Source organism: Pan troglodytes, chromosome 15, assembly GCF_028858775.2.
Source record: "Pan troglodytes isolate AG18354 chromosome 15, NHGRI_mPanTro3-v2.0_pri, whole genome shotgun sequence".
Taxonomy (NCBI): Eukaryota; Metazoa; Chordata; class Mammalia; order Primates; family Hominidae; genus Pan; species Pan troglodytes.
In genome coordinates this window covers 73,529,235-73,548,029 of record NC_072413.2, presented here as the reverse complement: position 1 = coordinate 73,548,029, position 18,795 = coordinate 73,529,235, and the positions used below count along the sequence as shown (strand labels likewise).

Below are 18,795 nucleotides of genomic sequence, written 5' to 3'. Positions count from 1 at the left end.
AACCCTGGACTGCAACATACCCAAGTGGCCATGACTTTGGAACAAGACTAGGCTGACCACACACTTTATGACTGTGAATCCCAAGTCAACCTCAGAAACTCTCAGCCTCTCTGGGTGATAGCATATGATCAGCCTGTCCAGCAAACACAACCTCCTCAAGGCCTGAGTCACTTTCTAGAGCCTTTCGTTATCTGCTAGGATCTGATTTCCACTGCTGAAATACTATCATTGTTCTAGACCTGGACTATCCAGCTGGTTATGTTTATCCAACTAGTTAACCTAGGGGCCATTGCTTATGCGGCCATCTATAAGTATAAAATATACATGAGTTTCCAAAGACTTAGTAATGAATGTAAAATAGCACATTACTAACTTTATTATATTGACAACTTGTTGAAATAATATTTTGGATACATTGGGCTAAATAAAACATAATCCTACATATAACTACAGTTTGAATGTGTCCCCCAGAATCTATGTGTTAAAGACAATCCCCAGTGTAACAGTTTTGAGAGCTAGGGTCTTTAAGAGGTGATAATGTGGCTAGGTATGGTGGCTCATGCTTGTAAACCCAGCACTTTGGGAGGCTGAGGCGGGAGGAACTCTTGAGCCCAGAAGTTCAAGACCAGCCTGCACAACATAGCAAGACCCCATCTCTATAAAAAATAAAAAATTAGCCAGGTGTGGTAGTGTGTGCCTATAGTCCCAGCTACTCTGGAGCCTGAGGCAGGGGATCACTTGAGCCCAGGAGGTTGGGGCTGAGGTGAGCTGTGTTCATGCTACTGTACTCCAAGCTGGTGACAGAGTGAGACCTTGTCTCTTAAAAAAAAAAAAAAAAAAAAAAAAAAAGTCATAATGTGATTATTACAGGAGTGGACTCATTATTATGAGGGTGGGTTTGTTATAAAAGTCAGTTTGTCCTCTCTTATTCTCTCTGTCACCCATGTGACGGCTCCTGCCATGTTATGATGCAGCAAGAAGGCCCTCACCAGATGCAGCCCCTCAATCATGGGTTTCCCAGCCTCCAGAACCATAAGCCAAATTAATTTCTGTTCGGTGCGAATTACCCAGTCTGTGGTATTCTGTGATAGTAGCATAAAACTGACTAAGACAGAAAATTGATACCATGAAGTAGTCTGATGCCATAACAAATACCTGAAAATGTGGAAGTGGTTTTTGAACTGGAAATGGGTAGAAGGTGGAAGAATTTGGAGGATCAGGAGAGAAAAGTCTGCCATGAATGGAGTATTAAGGGGAATTCTGGAGAGGGCTCAGATGAAAAAAGAACTTTAAGAAGAGCCTAAAGCTTCTCAGGGATTACTTAGGTGGTCCTAATCAGAATGTTGGTAGAAGTATAGACAGTTACAGACAGTAAAGACCATTCTGATGAGGTGTCAGATGGAAATGAGGAACAAGGTATTGGAAACTGGAGTAAAAGCCATTCTTGTTATCTACTTGCAAAGAACTTGGCAGAATTCTGTCAGTGTCTTAGGAATTTGTGGAAGACAGAACTTAAGAGTGATGAACTAGGATATCTGGTGAAAGAAATTTCTAAGCAAAATATTGAAGGAGCTGTATTGCTACTTTGAAGCACATATAGTAAAACATGAGAGGAGAGAATGACTAAAAGGTGGAATTAGTAATGAAAAAGAAAGCAGAGCAGAAAGATTTGGGAAATCTGAAGGCTGGCCATGTAGACTGAAAAGGTGTCCGTAGGAGAAAAACCAAGGGTGTGGCCAAGCAATCATTTGCTAAAAAAATTAGTAGACAGAAGGCAACCAGGCCTATTCATCAAGACAATGAGAGAAAAGCCCTGAAGACATTTCAGAGATTGTCTAAGCAGGCTGGGGCCTTGACGACAAGTGCTATGGTTTGGATATGATCTGAGTTTGTCCCCTCTTAAACTCATGTTGAAATTTTATCCCCAATGGGGTGGTGTTGGGAGGTGAGGCTTAGTGGGAGGCATTTGGATCATGGGGGAGGATCCTCCACCAGCTGATCTCATGGAAGCAGATTCTCACTCTCGCAAGACTAGATTAGTTCCTGCAGAAATGGGTGAGTTCCCATGATAGTGGGTTGTTTTAAAGCCAAGAGATCCCTTGGGTTTGCCTCTTTGCACGTGTCCACTTGCCCTTTGACCTTCTCTGTCATGTTATAATGTAGCATGAAAGCTACAACCCCCTGCAGGCTGCAGGCACGCCCTTGAATGTCCCAGCCTACAGAACAGTGAGGTAAATACACCTTTTCTTTATAAATGACCCAGTTTCAGGTATTCTGTTATAACAACACAAAATGATCTAAGACAGACAATTTGTACCAAGGAGTGGGTTGTGCCATAAAGATACCTAAAAATGCAGAAGCAGCTTTGGAACTGGGTAACGGGCAGAGGTTGGAGGAGTTTGAAGAAATAGGCTAGAAAACACCTGAATTGCTGTGAACAGGGCATTAAGAGTAATTTTGATGAGGGCTCAGAAAAAGACAAAAAGATGAGGGAACGTTTGGAACTTCTCAGAGATTGGTTAGATGGTTATGATCAAAATGCTGATAGAAATATGGACAGTAAAGGCCATTCTGATGAAGGAAAGTAGTGTTTATTTGGAAACTAGAACAAAGGTCACCCATGTTATGCCACAGCAAAGAACTTGGCTGCATTGTGTCTATGCCTTAGGGCTTTATAAAATACCAAACTTAAAAATGATAACCTAGGGCATCTGGCAGGAGAAATTTCTTCTTTTTTTTTCTTTTTAAAGGTGGGGTTTCACCATGTTGGCCAGGCTAGTCTCGAACACCTGACCTCAGGTGATCCGCCCACCTTGGCCTCCCAAAGTGCTGTGATTACAGGCGTGAGCCACCATGCCCGGCCTAGGCAGAAAAATTTCTAAGCAGCAAAATGCTCAAGACACAGTGTGGTTACTTTGACAGCTTAAACACAGCAAAGGAGTGACCTAAAGGTGAAATGTGTAAGAAGCAGAGCATTAAAATTTAGAAAATTTGCAGCCTGGCCAAGTGGTAGAGAATGAAAGAACATTTTCAGAAGAGGAATCTAAGGGTGCAGCCAAGGGACCTTTTGCTAAAGAGATTAGTTCTGACAGAAGGGAGCCAGGTACTAACAGAACAATGGAAAAAAGGCCCTGAAAGTATTTCAAAAGTCTAAGGCCATTCCTCCTGTCACAGACCCAGAGGCCTAGGAGGACAGAATGGTGGGATACCACTGCCCTGAGCCACCTCAGGATGCTTCTCCTAGCTGCTCTGGCCAGAGCAGCCATGGCCCAATAGCCCCAGGTACAGCTTGGGCCACTGCTCTGGAGAGTGCAAGCTGTGGGTCTTGGTGGCATCCATGTCCACATGGTACTATTGTTCATGCATGTGGAATGCAAGAGTGGTGGGCATGGCAGCTTCCACCTAGATTTCAGATGATGTATCAGCAAGCCTGGGAGCAGGCCAGGCACAGTGGCTCATGCTTGAAATCCCAACTCTTTAGGAGGATGAGGTGGGTGGATCACTTGAGTTCAGGAGTTCAAGAACAGCCTGGGCAAAATGGCAAGACCTCATCTCTACAAAACAAAAACAAAAAAGAAACAAAATTAACCAGGTGCAGTGGTGCATGCCTGTAGTCCCAGCTACTTGGGAGGCTGAGGCTGGAAGATTGATTGAGCCTCAGAGGTCAAGGTACAGTGAGCTGTGATCACACCACTGCACTCCAGCCTGGGTGACAGAGTAAGACCCTTTGTCAAAAAAAAAAAAAAAAAAAAAAAGGAATGAAGAGAAAAAGAGAGCCTGGGAGCCTAGGCAGAAACCTGCCATGCGGGGGAGCCACCACAGACAGCCTCTGCTAAGACAATGCCAAGCAGAAATGTGAGGCCACAGCAGAGGACTCTTCTGCAAAGAGTCTTCACTAGGACAATGCCTAGTGGAGCCACAAGAGTAGGGCCACCGCAAGGACCCCAAAATGCTAGAGTCACTGGCAGCATGTGACCTCAGCCTGGCTAAGCTTTCAGGCATTTGATTCCAACCTGTGAGTACAGCCATGTGGGCTATGTCCAGCAAAGCCATGTGATTCCAACCTGTGAGTACAGCCATGTGGGCTATATCCAGCAAAGCCATGGAGAAAGGGCTGCCTGAGGCATTGGGAACCCCCTCCTGGCACTAGTGTGCCCAGGATGCAAAACATTGATCCAAAGGAGATTATTCTGGAGGTTTAAGATTTAAAGTCTGCTGGCCAGGGCTTGGTGTGGCTCATGCCTGTAATCCAGGCACTCTGAGAGGCCAAGGTGGTAGGATCACTTGAGTGCAGGCATTCGAGACCACTATGGGCAACATGGCGAAACTCCGTCTCTACAAAAAAATACATAAATTACTGGGTGTGGTGACATGGCCTGTGGTCCCAGCTACTTGGCAGGCTGAGGTGGAAGGATCACTTGTACCCAGGTGGCAGAAATTGCAGTGAGCCAAGAACTCACCACAGCAGTCCAGCCTGGGTGAAAGAGCAAGACCCTATGTTTGAATGGTAATTTTACCCAATGCCTGTGCAACCATTGTATATTGGAAGTAAACAACTTGTTTTAGAGTTTATAAGCTCATACCTGGAAAGAATGTGCCTTGAGTTTCAGATGCAGTTTTGGACTTTGGACATTTGAGTTGATGCTGAAACAAGTGTATTATTCCATTCTCACATTGCTATGAAGGAATATTGGAGACTGCGTAATTGATAAAGAAAAGAGGTTTAATTTGCTCCCAGTTCTGCAGGCTGTATAGGAAGCATGATGCTGGCATCTGCTAGGGTTCTGGGAGGCCTCAGGAAACTTACAATCATGGCAGAAGGCAAAGGGGAAGCACACACATCACCTGGACAGAGTAGAAGCAAGAAAGAGAGAGAGGGAGGATGTCCTGTACTCTTTAAACAACCATATCTCATAAGAACTGACTGTCATGAGAATAGCATCAGGGAGACAGTGCTAAACCATGCATGAGAACTTTACTCCCATGAGCCAATCACCTCCCACCAGGCCCCACCTCCAATACTGGGGACTGCAATTCAACATGAGATTTGGTGGGGACACAGACCCAAACCATATCAGCAAGTTAAGACTCTCGGGACTATAGAGATGGAATGACTGTATTTTGTATGTGAAAGGACATGAGTTTTGGGGGGCTAACAGCAGAATACTATGGTTTGGATATGATTTGAGTCTATACCTATGAAAACTCATGTTGAAATTGGATTCTCAATACAGCAGTGTTGGGCGGTAGTGCCTGGTAGGAAGTGTTTGGGTCGCGTGGGCAGATCCCCCATGAACGGCTTGGTGCTGATCTCACAGTAGTGAGTTGTCACTCTCATGAAACTGGATTGTTCTCAAGGGAATGGATTAGTTCCTAAGAGAGTGGGTTGTTATAAAGCTAGGATGTCCCTAGGCTATGCCTCTTCACATGCAACCACTTCCCCTTTAACCTTCTCTGCATGTTAGGACACAGCACAGAAGCCCTTGCCAGAAGCCAGGGCCGTGCCCTTGAACTTTTCATTTTGCAGAACCATGAGCTGAATAAATCTCTTTTCTTAGTTACTCAGTCTCAGGCATTATTATGGCAACACAAAATCGACTAAGACAGCAAGGTTTCCAGATAGTCACCATGGGACCTCAGCATTCACTGTCCAGAGCTGCCTCAGAACTCTGCTCCTTGCATTCTGGCATGGCATTCCTTGGCTACCCCAGCCATGGCTCAAGTGGTCCCAGGTGTGGCTTGATCTGCTTCTCTAGAAAGTACAAACTATAAACTTTGGTGGCATCCACATGATGCTAATCTGCAGGCGCATATAATGCAAGAGCTATGGTGCCATGGTGGCTTCCATCTAGATTTCAGAGAATGTCATGAACAGCTTGGGGGCTCAGGCAGAGACTTGTTTCAGGGGCAGAGCCACTGCAGAGAGCCCCCACAAGGGTAATGCCTAGTGGAGCCATGGAAGTGTGGCTATCACCAAGACCGCAGAACTGTAGAGTTACCAGTGTGCAACACTGGCCTGAGAGAGTTGCAGGCATGAGACTCCAACTGTGAGAGCTGCTGGGTGGACTGAGCCCAGCAAAGCTGTAAGGGCAGGGCTGCCTGAGGCCTTGGGGGACCAGTCCCTTCCCCAGTGTGCCCTTCTTTGACATAAAGTCAAAGAAGATTATTCTCCAGCTTTAAGACTTAATGTTGTTTTCCCTGTTGAGTTTTGGACTTAATTGGGACCAGTTACCCTTTTCTTCTTGCCTATTTCTCCTTTTTGGTATGTGTGAATGTCTATCCTATCTCTGTTCCGCCATTGTATTTTGGAAGCATATAACTTGTTAGTTTTGGGGGGATGTTTTTGAAACAGGGTCTCTCTCTCTGTCACCAAGGCTGGAGTGCAGTGGCATGTTCACGGTTCACTGCAGTCTTGACCTCCTGGGCTTAAGCGATCCTTGTACCTCAGCCTCCCAAGTAGCTGGGACTACAGGCATGTGCAACCATGCACAGCTTCTTTTTTTAAAAAAAAAAATGTTGTCCAGGCTGGTTCTTGTTAATTTCATAGGTTCAGAGGTGGAGAGGAATTTGCCTCATCATGAACGGTGCCTTGAGTCTCCCTCATATGTGATTTAGGTGAGACTCTAGAATTTGGGCATTTGAGTTGATGCTGGAACAAGTTAAGACTTTCAAGGCTATTGGGATAGAATGAATGTGTTTTGTCCAAGAGAAAGACATAAAATTCTGGGGTCCATGGAGAGAATACTATGGTTTGAATGTGTCCCTTAAAGTTCATGTGTTGGGGGGCCAGGTGCAGTGGCTCACGCCTGTAATCCAAACACTTTGGGAGGCTGAGACAGGGGGATCACTTGAGGTCAGGAGTTCAAGACCATCCTGGCCAACATGGTGAAACTCTATCTCTCCTAAAAATACAAAAATTATCTGGGCATGGTGACAGGTGCCTGTAATCCCAGTTACTCGGAGGCTGAGGCAGAATTGCTTGAATCGGGAAGTGGAGATTGCAGTGAGCCAAGATCCTGTCTGTGAACTCCAGCCTGCGTGGCTAGAATGAGACTCTATCTCAAAACAAAAACAATAACAACAACAAAAGTTCATGTGTTGGAAATCTAATTCCCAATGTAACACTACTGAGACACGAGACCTTTAAGAGGTGATTAGGTCATGAGGGCTCTACCTTCATGAATGGATCAATGTCATTAAAATGAGGGTGGGTTTGTCATAAAAGTCAGTTTGGCCCTCTCTTGTACTCTTTCATGAACATGAGATGCCATTCACCATGTTATGACGCAGCAAGAAGGCCATCACCAGATGCTGGTCGCTTGGCCTTGGACTGCCCAGGCTCTCAAACTGTAAGCTAAATAAATTTCTGTTCATTACAAATTACCCAGTCTGTGGTATCCTGTGACAGCAGCATAAAACAAACTAAGGCATTTACTAAAACTAATTTCACCTTTTCTTTTTACTTAAAAAAAATTTACATCTTTAATGCGGCTGCTAGAAAATTTAGTTACATGTGACTTGCATTTGTGGTCTGCATTATATTTCTATTGGACGGTGCTATTTTCGACAGACAGCTGTGGTTTCTATAAAACTGGTTCTGTAAAGTGACTGTATTCACTTCTAAAAGCAAACTGATTCTTTCCTATTCTATTTCTAGATTGCACTGTGCTATGAGCTACCCAAAGGTCCTGGCGAAGTCCCCTCACAACCTCCATCCTATAGGACTCTCACCTGGGTTAGGACCAACCTCGAATATCTTTCTTAGATCCTGCATCTATCTCATCCAGTACCACCAAGGAAACAAGGTTTTCTTTTGACCCTTGCACAGTAACAATGTGTGCATATCACTTAAAACCCCACACAGCTCATTTCCCCCTGAAACAATGCTACAAGTGTTGCTAAAAATTCCAGGCTGTTACTACCTGGGGGCAACTGGTCAGAGCATACCAAGAAAAAGGAAGGGCCTCAGTTGTATTCTCCAGGCTCATCTTCCCTCCCTCATCCCAGCTCTGGATTCACTGGTTTCTTCCTGCTAGAGACTCCACCCTCACCTTCTTGACAACACAATGACCATGCTAGGTTAGAAGAGGCAGAATCAGCCCTCTAGCAGCAACTTCAAAAAAGAAGACAAGTGCTAGGCCCTCAAACTCTAGAAAAAACTGCTGGAAACTATCACCAATAACCCTGGAGACGGAGGGAAAAATTAAATCCTCAGAATCTGCCTTTTCTTTTTTTTTACATGTATGCTTGATGCACAAGTAATACTGGCCTACTGAGAGTGGCTTTGAAGGTAGAACTGGGTTTAAATTTCTCTTTTACTACTCAGTAGTTATAGGACTCTGGATAAAGTTGCAAGATTTATCTGGATCACAGTTCCCTCTCCTGCAACAATGGGGACAATTTCACCAACCTCACAGAGTTGTTGAAAGGATTAAGTTAAATAATGGATGCAAAAGTACCTTGCATAATAGTGGGTATTTAATAGATATTAGCTTCCTTTACCTTCTTCAGCCTTTCCCACAGCAATTAGGTAAAGAAAATGCTAAAAACCCCATGGAGAACTGAAAATAAATCCTCTAGCTGAAAATAAATCCTCTATGCTATGATCTGTTCAGTTGTTGTGTGTTTGTTTGTTTTTTAATACAATCTGAATCTTGGCTCCTGGCACAATTTTTTAAAACCTGGTATAGTATCTCTTCGAAGGCAAGGATTATCTTTGCAGCCCTAGCACACTGTCTTGCAAAAACTAGATAAATGCTTGTCGAAAGGAAGAATGTTGGATTTTAATGCAAGCGGAAGGTAATGCTCCTGTGGAGTATGTAAGAAGCATTTGAACAGAGAGGTCAGAATTACCGGAATACAAGGGTTATGGTGATCTGTGTGGTCAGGGTCATAGTAAAGATGAACAGAAGGGAAATTTGCCTTTAGAGAAGTTTTGTAAAGTTTCCGTTTTAAATGAAAAATTTCTAAATTAAAGGTTACATTTTCTAAATGAAATTAATAGATAGGAGAAAATAGTCCAATGAGAAGAACTGGGATTTGTCAGGCCTCTGAGCCCAAGCTAAGCCATCATATCCCCTCTGACTTGCACGTATACATCCAGATCGCCTGAAGCAACTGAAGATCCACAAAAGTGAAAATAGCCTTAACTGATGACATTCCATCATTGTGATTTGTTTCTGCCCCACCCTAACTGATCAATGTACTTTGTAATCTCCCCCACCCTTAAGAAGGTTCTTTGTAATTCTCCCCACCCTTGAGAATGTACTTTGTGAGATCCACCCACTGTCTGCAAAACATTGCTCCTAACGCCACCACCTATCCCAAAACCTGTAAGAATTAATGATAATTCCCGCCCTTTGCTGACTGCTTTTTCGGATTCAGCCTGCCTGCACCCAGGTGAAATAAGCAGCCTTGCTGCTCACACAAAGCCTGCTTGGTGGTCTCTTCACACGGATGCGTGAGACATTTGGTGCCGAAGACCCAGGTCAGAGGGACTTCTTTAGGAGACCAGTCCCCTGTCCTCACCCTCACTCCGTGAAGAGATCCACCTACGACCTCGGGTCCTCAGACCAACCAGCCCAAGGAACATCTCACCAATTTCAATCAGGTAAGCGGTCTTTTCACTGTCTTCTCCAGCCTCTCTTGCTACCCTTCAATCTTCCTCTCTTGCTACCCGTCAATCTCCCTGTCCTTCCAATTCCAGTTCTTTTTCCTCTCTAGTAGAGATAAAGGAGGCACATTTTATCCGTGGACCCAAAACTCTGGCGCCGGTCATGGACTCGGGAAGGCAGCCTTCCCTTGGTGTTTAATCATTGCGGGGACGCCTGCCTGATTATTCACCCACACTCCATTGGTGTCTGACCACCGCGGGGACGCCTGCCTTGGTCATTCACCCACATTCCCTTGGTAGCAAGTCAATTGCGGGGACGCCTGCTTTGGCTGCTCACCCACATTACAGCCCAGGGCTGCTCCCCACCCCCTTCTCTGTGTCTCTACCCTTCTCTTTAAACTTGCCTCCTTCACTATGGGCAATCTTCCACCCTCCATTACTCCTTCTTCTCCCTTAGCCTGTGTTCTCAAGAACTTAAAACCTCTTCAACTCACACCTGACCTAAAAGTTAAATGCCTTATTTTCTTCTGCAATCCCGCTTGGCCCCAATACAAACCTGACAGTAGTTTCAAGTGACCAGAGAATGGCACTTTTGATCTGTCCATCCTACAAGATCTAGATAATTTTTGTCGAAAAATGGGCAAATGGTCAGAGATGCCTGACATCCAGGCATTCTTCTACACATTAGTCCCTCCCTAGTCTCTGCTCCCATGTGACTCATCCCACATCTTTCGTCTTTCTCTCCTGTCCCTTCAGTCTCACCCCAAGCTCTGAGTCTTTTGAATTCTCCTTTTCTACAGACTCATCTGATCTCTCCCCTTCTCCCCAGGCTGCTCCTCGCCAGGCCGAGCCAGGTCCCAATTCCTCCTCAGCCTCTGCTCCCCCACCCTATAATCTTTCTATCACCTCCCCTCCTCACACCCTGTCTGGTTTACAGTTTCGTTCAGCAACTAGCCCTCCCCCACCTGCCCAACAATTTCCTCTTAAAGAGGTGGCTGGAGCTAAAGGCATAGTCAGGGTACATGTGCCTATCAGACCTTTCCCAAATCAGCCAGCATTTAGGCTCTTTCTCGTCAGACCCTACTAAATATATACAGGAATTCCAATATCTAACTCTGTCCTACAATTTAACCCGGAGTGACTTAAATGTCATCCTAACTTCTACCCTATCCCCAGATGAACGGGAAAGAGTTTTTTCTCTAGCCCAATCTCACGCTGATAACCGCCGGCTTCATGAGCCAGACCTCCAGGAAGGCATTAGAGCAGTTCCCAAGAGGACCCCCAATGGAACTTTCAGGCAGATTTCCCAGGTATAGATAGGTGAGATTACATGGTTTCCTGCCTAGTTGAAGGGCTTAAAAAGGCAGCTTACAAAGCTGTTAATTATGACAAACTTAAAGAAACTACCCAAGGTAAAGACGAAAACCCTGCCCAGTTCATGGCCTGCTTAGCAGCAACTCTTAGACGCTTTACTGCCCTAGGGCCAAAAGGCCGCTTTATTCTTAATATGCATTTTATCACCCAGTCAGCTCCTGATATTAGAAAAAAGCTTCAAAAATTGGAATCCGGCCCTCAATCCCCACAACAGGAATTAATCAACCTCGCCTTCAAGGTGTACAATAATAGAGAGGAGGTAGCCAGACAGTAACACATTTCTGAGTTACAGCTACTTGCCTCTGCTGTAAGACAGCCCACAACCACATCTCCAGCATACAAGAACTTCAGAACATCCAAGCCACAGCTCCCAGGGGCACCTTCAAAACATCCTTGTGGACCTTGCTTCAAATGCCAAAAGCCTGGCCACTGGGCCTCAGAATTCCTGCAGCCTGGGATTCCTCCTAAGCCGTGCCGTCTGTGCGGGCCCCCAATGAAGGTCGGACTGTCCAACTCACATCGCGGCCACTCCTAAAGCCCCTGGAGCCCAAACCCAATGTTCCTTGGCCGACTCCTTCCCAGATCTCCTTGGCTTAGCAGCTGAAGACTGACGCTGCCCAATCGCCTCGGAAGTCCCCTGGACCGTCACAGACACTGAGCTTCAGGTAACTCTTACAGTGGAGGGCAAGTCCATCCCCTTCTTAATCAATATGGAGGCTACCAATTCCACATTACCTTCTTTTCAAGGGCCTGTTTCCCTTGCCTCCATAACCGTTGTGGGTATTGACGGCCAGGCTTCTAAACCTCTTAAAACTCCCCAGCTCTGGTGCCAACTTGGACAACATTCCTTTATGCACTCCTTTTTAGTTATCCCCACCTGCCCAGTTCCCTTATTAGGTCCGAGGCATTTTAACTAAATTATATGCTTCCCTGACTATTCCTAGGCTACAGCCACACCTCATTCCTGCCCTTTTCCCCAGTTCAAAGCCTCCTTCGCGTCCTCCTCTCGTATCCCCCCACCTTAACCCACAAGTATGGGATACCTCTACTTTCTCCCTGGCAACCGATCACGAGCCCATTACTATCCCATTAAAATCTAATCACTCTTACCCCACTCAACGCCAATATCCCATCCCACAGCATGCTTTAAAAGGATTAAAGCCTGTTATCACTCGCTTGTTACAGCATGGCCTTTTAAAGCCTATAAACTCTCCCTACAATTCCGCCATTTTACCTGTCCAAAAACCGGACAAGCCTTACAGGTTGGTTCAGGATCTGCGCCTTATCAACCAAATTGTCTTGTCTATCCAGTCCGTGGTGCCAAAGCCATATACTCTCCTATCCTCAATGCCTCCCTCCATAACCCCTCCATAACCGATTATTCTGTTCTGGATCTCAAACATGCTTTCTTTACTATTCCTTTGCACCCTTCATCCCAGCCTCTCTTCGCTTTCACTTGGACTGACCCTGATGCCCATCAGCCTCAGCAACTTATCTGGGCTGTACTGCCACAAGGCTTCAAGGACAGCCCCCATTACTTCAGTCAAGCCCAAATTTCGTCTTCCTCTGTTACCTATCTTGGCATAATTCTTAATGAAAACAATGTGCTCTCCCTGCTGATCGTGTCCAGCTAATCTCCCAAACCCCAACACCTTCTACAAAACAACTTCTTTCCTTCCTAGGCATGGTTAGGTACTTCCGCCTTTGGATACCTAGTTTTACCATCCTGACTAAACCGTTTCATAAACTCACAAAAGCAAACTTAGCTGACCCCATAGAGCCTAAATCCTTTCGCCACTCCTCTTTCCGTTCCTTAAAAACAGCCCTAGAAGCTGCCCCCACACAAGATCTCCCTAACTCATCCCAACCCTTTTCATAACACACAGCCAAAGTACAGGGCTGTGCCATCAAAATTCTTACACAACAGCCGGGACCACACCCTGTAGCCTTTCTGTCCAAACAACTTGACCTTACTGTTTTAGGCTGGCCATCATGTCTCCGTGTGGCAGCCGCCACCGCCCTAATACTTTTAGAGGCCCTCAAAATCACAAACTATGCTCAACTCACTCTCTACAGTTCTCATAACTTCCAAAATCTATTTTCTTCCTCACACCTGATGCATATACTTTCTGCCCCCCTCCACTACCTCTCAGCAAGCCAAACTCATTGCCTTAACTCGAGCCCTCACTCTTGCAAAGGGACTACATGTCAATATTTATACTGACTCTAAATATGCCTCCCATATCCTACACCACCATGCTGTTATATGGGCTGAAAGAGGTTTCCTCACTATGCAAGGGTCCTCCATCATGAACGCCTCCTTAATAAAAACTCTTCTCAAGGCTGCTTTACTTCCAAAGGAAGCTGGAGTCATACACTGCAAGGGCCGTCAAAAGGCATCAGATCTCATCACTCAGGGCAATGCTTATGCTGATATGGTAGCTAAAGAAGCAGCTAGCATTACAACTTCTGTCCCTCACGGCCAGTTTTTCTCCTTCTCATCGGTCACTCCCACCTACTCTCCCACTGAAACTTCAACCTACCAATCTCTTCCCACACAAGGCAAACGGTTCTTGGACCAAGGAAAATATCTCCTTTCAGCCTCACAGGCCCATTCTATTCTGTTGTCATTTCATAACCTCTTCCATGTAGGTTCCCGCCTCTTAGAACCTCTCATTTCCTTTCCATCGTGGAAATCTATGCTAAAGGAAATCACTTCTCAGTGTTCCATTTGCTATTCTACTACTCCTCAGGGATTGTTCAGGCCCCCTCCCTTCCCTACATATCAAGCTTGGGGATTTGCCCCCGCCCAGGATTGGCAAATTGACTTTACTCACATGCCCCGAGTCAGGAAACTAAAATACCTCTTGGTCTGGGTAGACACTTTCACTGGATGGGTAGAGGCCTTTCCCACAGGGTCTGAGAAGGCCACTGCAGTCATTTCTTCCCTTCTGTCAGACATAATTCCTCGGTTTGGCCTTCCTACCTCTATACAGTCCAATAACGGACCAGCCTTTACTAGTGGAATCACCCAAGCAGTTTCTCAGGCTCTTGGTATTCAGTAAAACCTTCATACCCCTTACCGTCCTCAACCTTCAAGAAAGGTAGAATGGACTAACGGTCTTTTAAAAACACACCTCACCAAGCTCAGCTTCATACCTAAAAAAGAGGACTCTGTCAAGAATAGAGCCCAAAAACCCACCAAACAAACAAGTAATTATGCTAAATCCCCTTGGACCCCTTTGGACACTCTCTAATTAGATGTCCTAGGTCCTCCCAATTCTTAGTCCTTTAATACCTGTTTTTCTCCTTCTCTTATTCAGACCTTGTGTCTTCCGTTTAGTTTCTCAATTCATACAAAACCGCATCCAGGCCATTGCCAATCATTCTATACGACCAATGTTTCTTCTAACAACCCCACAGTATCACCCCTTACCCCAAAACCTTTCTTCAGCTGAATCTCTCCCACTGTAGGTTCCCACGCTGCCCCTAATCCCGCTCGAAGCAGTCCTGAGAAACATCTCCCATTATCTCTCCATACAACCCCCAAAATTTTTCGCTGCTCCAACACTTCGCTATTTTGTTTTGCTTTTCTTATTAATATAAGAAGACAGGAATGTCAGGCCTCTGAGCCCAAGCTAAGCCATCCTATCCCCTGTGACCTGCATGCTTCAGGCAATCTGGATTGCCTGAAGATCCACAAAAAAAGTGAAAATAGCCTTAACTGATTTCATTCCACCATTGTGATTTGTTTCGCCCCACCCTACTTGATCAATGTACTTTGTAATTTCCCGCACCCTTAAGAAGGTTCTTTGTAATTCTCCCCACCCTTGAGAATGTACTTTGAGATCCACCCTCTGTCAGAAAAACATTGCCCCTAACTCCACCACCTATCCCAAAACCTATAAGAACTGATGAAAATCCACCACCCTTTGCTGACTCCTTTTTCAGACTCAGCCTGCTTACACCCAGGTGAAATAAACAGCCTTGTTGCTCACACAAAGCCTGTTTGGTGGTCTCTTCACATGGACGTGTGAGACAGGATTACCAATCCTTTGTTAAACACACAGCCAGGACTGTACGGGCTTGGAAAGACGCGAGACTGGGAGGCAGTGGTCTGGCTAAAGGACGTTTGCTTTAAATATTCCCATAAATATTTGCTTCGAGTATTTGGAGACGGCATTCAGGTTCACAACCTGCCCAGCTTTCTGGATCATAACCACATTGAGATGCAAAGAATTTGAGCTTCTCCTTCCAATAAGAAAGAAAGAGAAAAAGATTAAGACATGAACTACCCTTTCTAGGCCATGGAAACTCAGAGTGAGATTTCTACTCCATCCTGCTGGACTTGGCTCTAAATCCCAGGCAAGGAGTTTGGCACAAAGCACTGCTCCCACTGTCCTGGCTTCAGCTGTGTATAAAACAAGGTAAAAGCAGTGCCAAACACCACCAGGCATGGCTTTGCAATTCTATGCAGTAGAGGAGATACTGCACTCTAGGAAAGCTGGTTGGTCCAACTGAAAGCACTGCCAAGTTCTGATGACACCAGAATAGTCTGATGCCCGGGGGCTGCTGCCAGACAGAAGAGCATTCCTGAAGTTACAGGTCTAAGTTGGTGGACTGACACAGGTTCGAGAACGACACAGCGAAGGTATAGTATGTTCTAGAAGCATGCTTTTGGCTGGGGCAAGAGCAACTGTGGATGAAAGAGCAGGTGCCCCTGCTTTTGTTTCCCGCCTCTCTTACAGCATCACAATCACTGCCTGTCACACCCAGTCACTGTCACCCAGAGTCAAAAACACTGTTGGACAATCAGCAAATTATAGCCTACCACACCCAATAGTTTAGGTGCAATCTAACACACGCCCCTGGGAACATTCACAAACTGTTCTACCTACCTGATTGCCAAAGACAGCCACGGAGCAGGCTGTTGAAACCTCATTAGCCCCGAACCAGACGGAAGCGATGCGGGAGGGCATGCCCAGGATGAAAACCTGGGCCACAGAGCAGATGAGCTGGCCCACTACGGTGACCGGAAAGAGATGCGGCTTCAGGCTGCCCAGCTTCACCCAGGCCCCCAGGCAGTTGAGAGCCGAGCCAGTGAGAGCAATGGTGCGCAGGCCGAACTTCTCCAGCAGCCAAGCCACCGGCAGGAGCAGAGGGATGTAAGTCAGCATGTAGCACATGGACAGCCAGTCAATGGCAAAGGCACTGACACCGTAGAAGTGCATGAAGATGTTATTGATGGAGCCGTACTGGATCCACTGAAAGGAGTTGCACATGGAGTAGCAGCTAAACACCAGGACCACGGCCCAACGGCGCCTGCTCACCTTGATCACGCTGAGGTCCTCGGGGCCCGAGCTACTGGGGTGAGCCAAGCCACTGGGTTGGGCTAAGGCACTGGGGTGGGCCGAACTGCTGGGGTGGACAGAGACGCTGGGGTTGATGGAGACGCTGGGGTTGATGGAGACGCTGGGATGGACCGAGACGCTGGGATGGACCGAGACGCTGGGGTCCGCTTGGAGTGCGGACTCCGGCGCAGGGGTGTCATCGCTCTCTTCCTGGTTGGGACCTTCATTCACCATCGCCACAGTCTCCTCTGGAATCCTGGAGAAGTGGTGAGGACTCCAGCAGTCAAGGGACAGTGCCCTCCGCTGGTCTCTTAGAGTTGAAAGGACACTTGCCTATTCCAGAAGAAACAGAGACTCGAGGCTGCGTAAAAGCCTCAAGTGGGGCTTCCTGTGCTCACCTCCAAGCTCCTGCTCCCACTTTTGCTTGGGGCTCTCTGTTGCCACCCGCGGCGATCGCTGTCCCAAGGCCGGCCGCACACGCCGCAGCCGGCTCCGGACCGCTCCTGCCTTGGGTCTCCCCACGAGGCGTTCCTTGTGCAGGAAAAGTTCTCTCCTTGCGCAGCCACTTCGCCCGCCGAGTCCTCTCCGGGGCCAGCTTGGGGCCTCGCCCAGTCGGGCACACGTGACCGCCCCGCCCCCGTCCTGCCTGGCTTCCTCCGCCCCCAACCCCCCCCGCCACCACTCCACCCCCGACCCAGTGTCTCTTGCCTTCTCGAGCCCGGTCCTCCGGGCAGAGCAGTTGTTTCGCCACAGCTTGCGGGATGCATTCCTCCCCCACGCCCCGGGCGCCATGGAAACCGCCCGGTTAACCCCCACCCTTTGCACTGCCCCTCATATTCATTTGCCACCCGCTATCAGCGGACCCTGCAAGAAGATCCGCCTGCCCGAAGTAATCCCCAAAATAGAGCGTCTCTGGTGCCCGTCCGCATGCCCTGCGCGCGTGCACCAAAGCCCGGCGCCACCTAAGTGTCCTGGGGAATTCAAGAGGGATTCCCCAACTTTCTCCCCCTTGGCTTAGGCTCCCAGCCCTTGGCTGAACTAAAGAGAGATTTGTAGATTTCCCGGGCTGGTTGCGCTCCTGGGTTAAAGGGGAGTTACCGAAAACTCTCTTTACTCGCTTCTTTCCCTGCGGACGTGGTTTTGTCTTGGGGAGGTTAGATTTGAACCTGTTATGTGGGGCTATTTTTCCTGATGGATTCTGGGCGAAGACCCTAGGGTGCGGGGGAGGAAAAGGAGAGTTTGAAGAAGCCGAAGAAGCTGTCCGCGGTTGTGTGATGGAACGCTTAGCACAGAGCTGGCTCCGGGCTTGGTCTTGGAAGCGGTCTTTGAACTCAAGCAGCCCTAGTCTGCCACCTGCCGGTCCTAGCCCATTTCAAAGGGCAAACCCTCGACTCGTTGCACTGACCCTGTCCTTGGCGAGGGATCCTGGTAAGGAGCCCAAATTCTCCCTGAGTTCAAACACCAGCTTAGCTACAATGAGGTGTCACTGTAGACCAAGGAACTCCACCTCTCTGCGCTTCAGTTTCTTCATCTGTAAAATGGAAATGATGAAATAATAGTACCTACCTCACCGTGTTGTTCTGAGACTTGAATGAATTAATACACGAATGCACTTAGAAAATTCCTGCCACATAGTAAGCATTCCGTGAATGCTGGCTATCCTAGCAAAAAGCTAACATTTGTTGTACAGTGCTAAACAAATTGAATGCATTAGCTCATTTATGCATCACAAGAATTCTGTGATAAAGTTACTATTGCTGGCCTAAATTTTATACACAAGAAAACCCAGACTCAAAGAAGTGAAGTAACTTCTTTCTGAAGGTCCCAGCTGGCAAGAAGAGCCATAATTCTCGCTCAAGTCTGTAATCATTCAAGCTGTAGCCTAGCTATTCAAGCACAGTCTGTGGTTAGCAGCGTGGGCACCTGTGGGAGCTTTTTAGAAGCCCAGAATCCCCTCCAGTGTTAAGGCCTTAAAAAACAAAACGACAACCACAAAACAACCAAGAAGGTTGTCAGGCCCAACCTAGACCCACTGAATTGAAAGCTGCATTTTAACAAGATGCCCAGGAGATTCATTTGTTTACACATTAAATTTTGAGAGCTACTGGGCATCACTGCTTCTTTATTTATTTATTTTTTCTTGGTTAAACTTCAGACCAGAAAATGAATAACTTGAAGCCCTGGGAAGTGGCTCTCCATTTTGTCTGCACATGAGAATCATATGAAGAAACTCTTAATATCCCAAGTGTTCGGGCAACACCCCATTTAGCGATCTCCGAGGGTGGACCTGAACATCTGCATGTCTCAAGCTCCGCTGGTCATCCCAACGTGCAGCCAAGTTAGAACCACTGATTCCCAGGAGAGAACTAGATTCAAACGATCACTCCCTGCTTGAAGGCACCTACTTTTTGGTAGAAACTATAGAGTCTTGGATTATAATGGAATATTTGAAGAGGG

The 18,795-nt window shown here is 46.8% G+C and overlaps 1 protein-coding gene across 9 annotated transcripts in view; it reads right to left on the bottom strand.

The window, feature by feature from the left end:
• Positions 1-17,320, bottom strand: part of FLVCR2 (FLVCR heme transporter 2) — a 77,511-nt gene extending 60,191 nt beyond the window's left edge. For 5 of the 9 annotated variants that reach the window (XR_674184.5, XR_010151236.1, XR_674182.5 and 2 more), the window contains exon 1: positions 15,886-17,044. Coding sequence is in view for 5 of the 9 variants with exons in the window: in XM_009428171.4 (XP_009426446.1) it covers positions 15,886-16,572 (687 nt within the window). In the remaining 4 variants the exon portion in view is untranslated. Of the gene's footprint in view, positions 1-15,885 lie in introns of all 9 variants that reach the window. The other 4 variants (XR_010151237.1, XM_063793774.1, XM_510077.6 and 1 more) reach the window with 4 other exon arrangements.
• Positions 17,321-18,795: the final 1,475 nt, after the last annotated feature.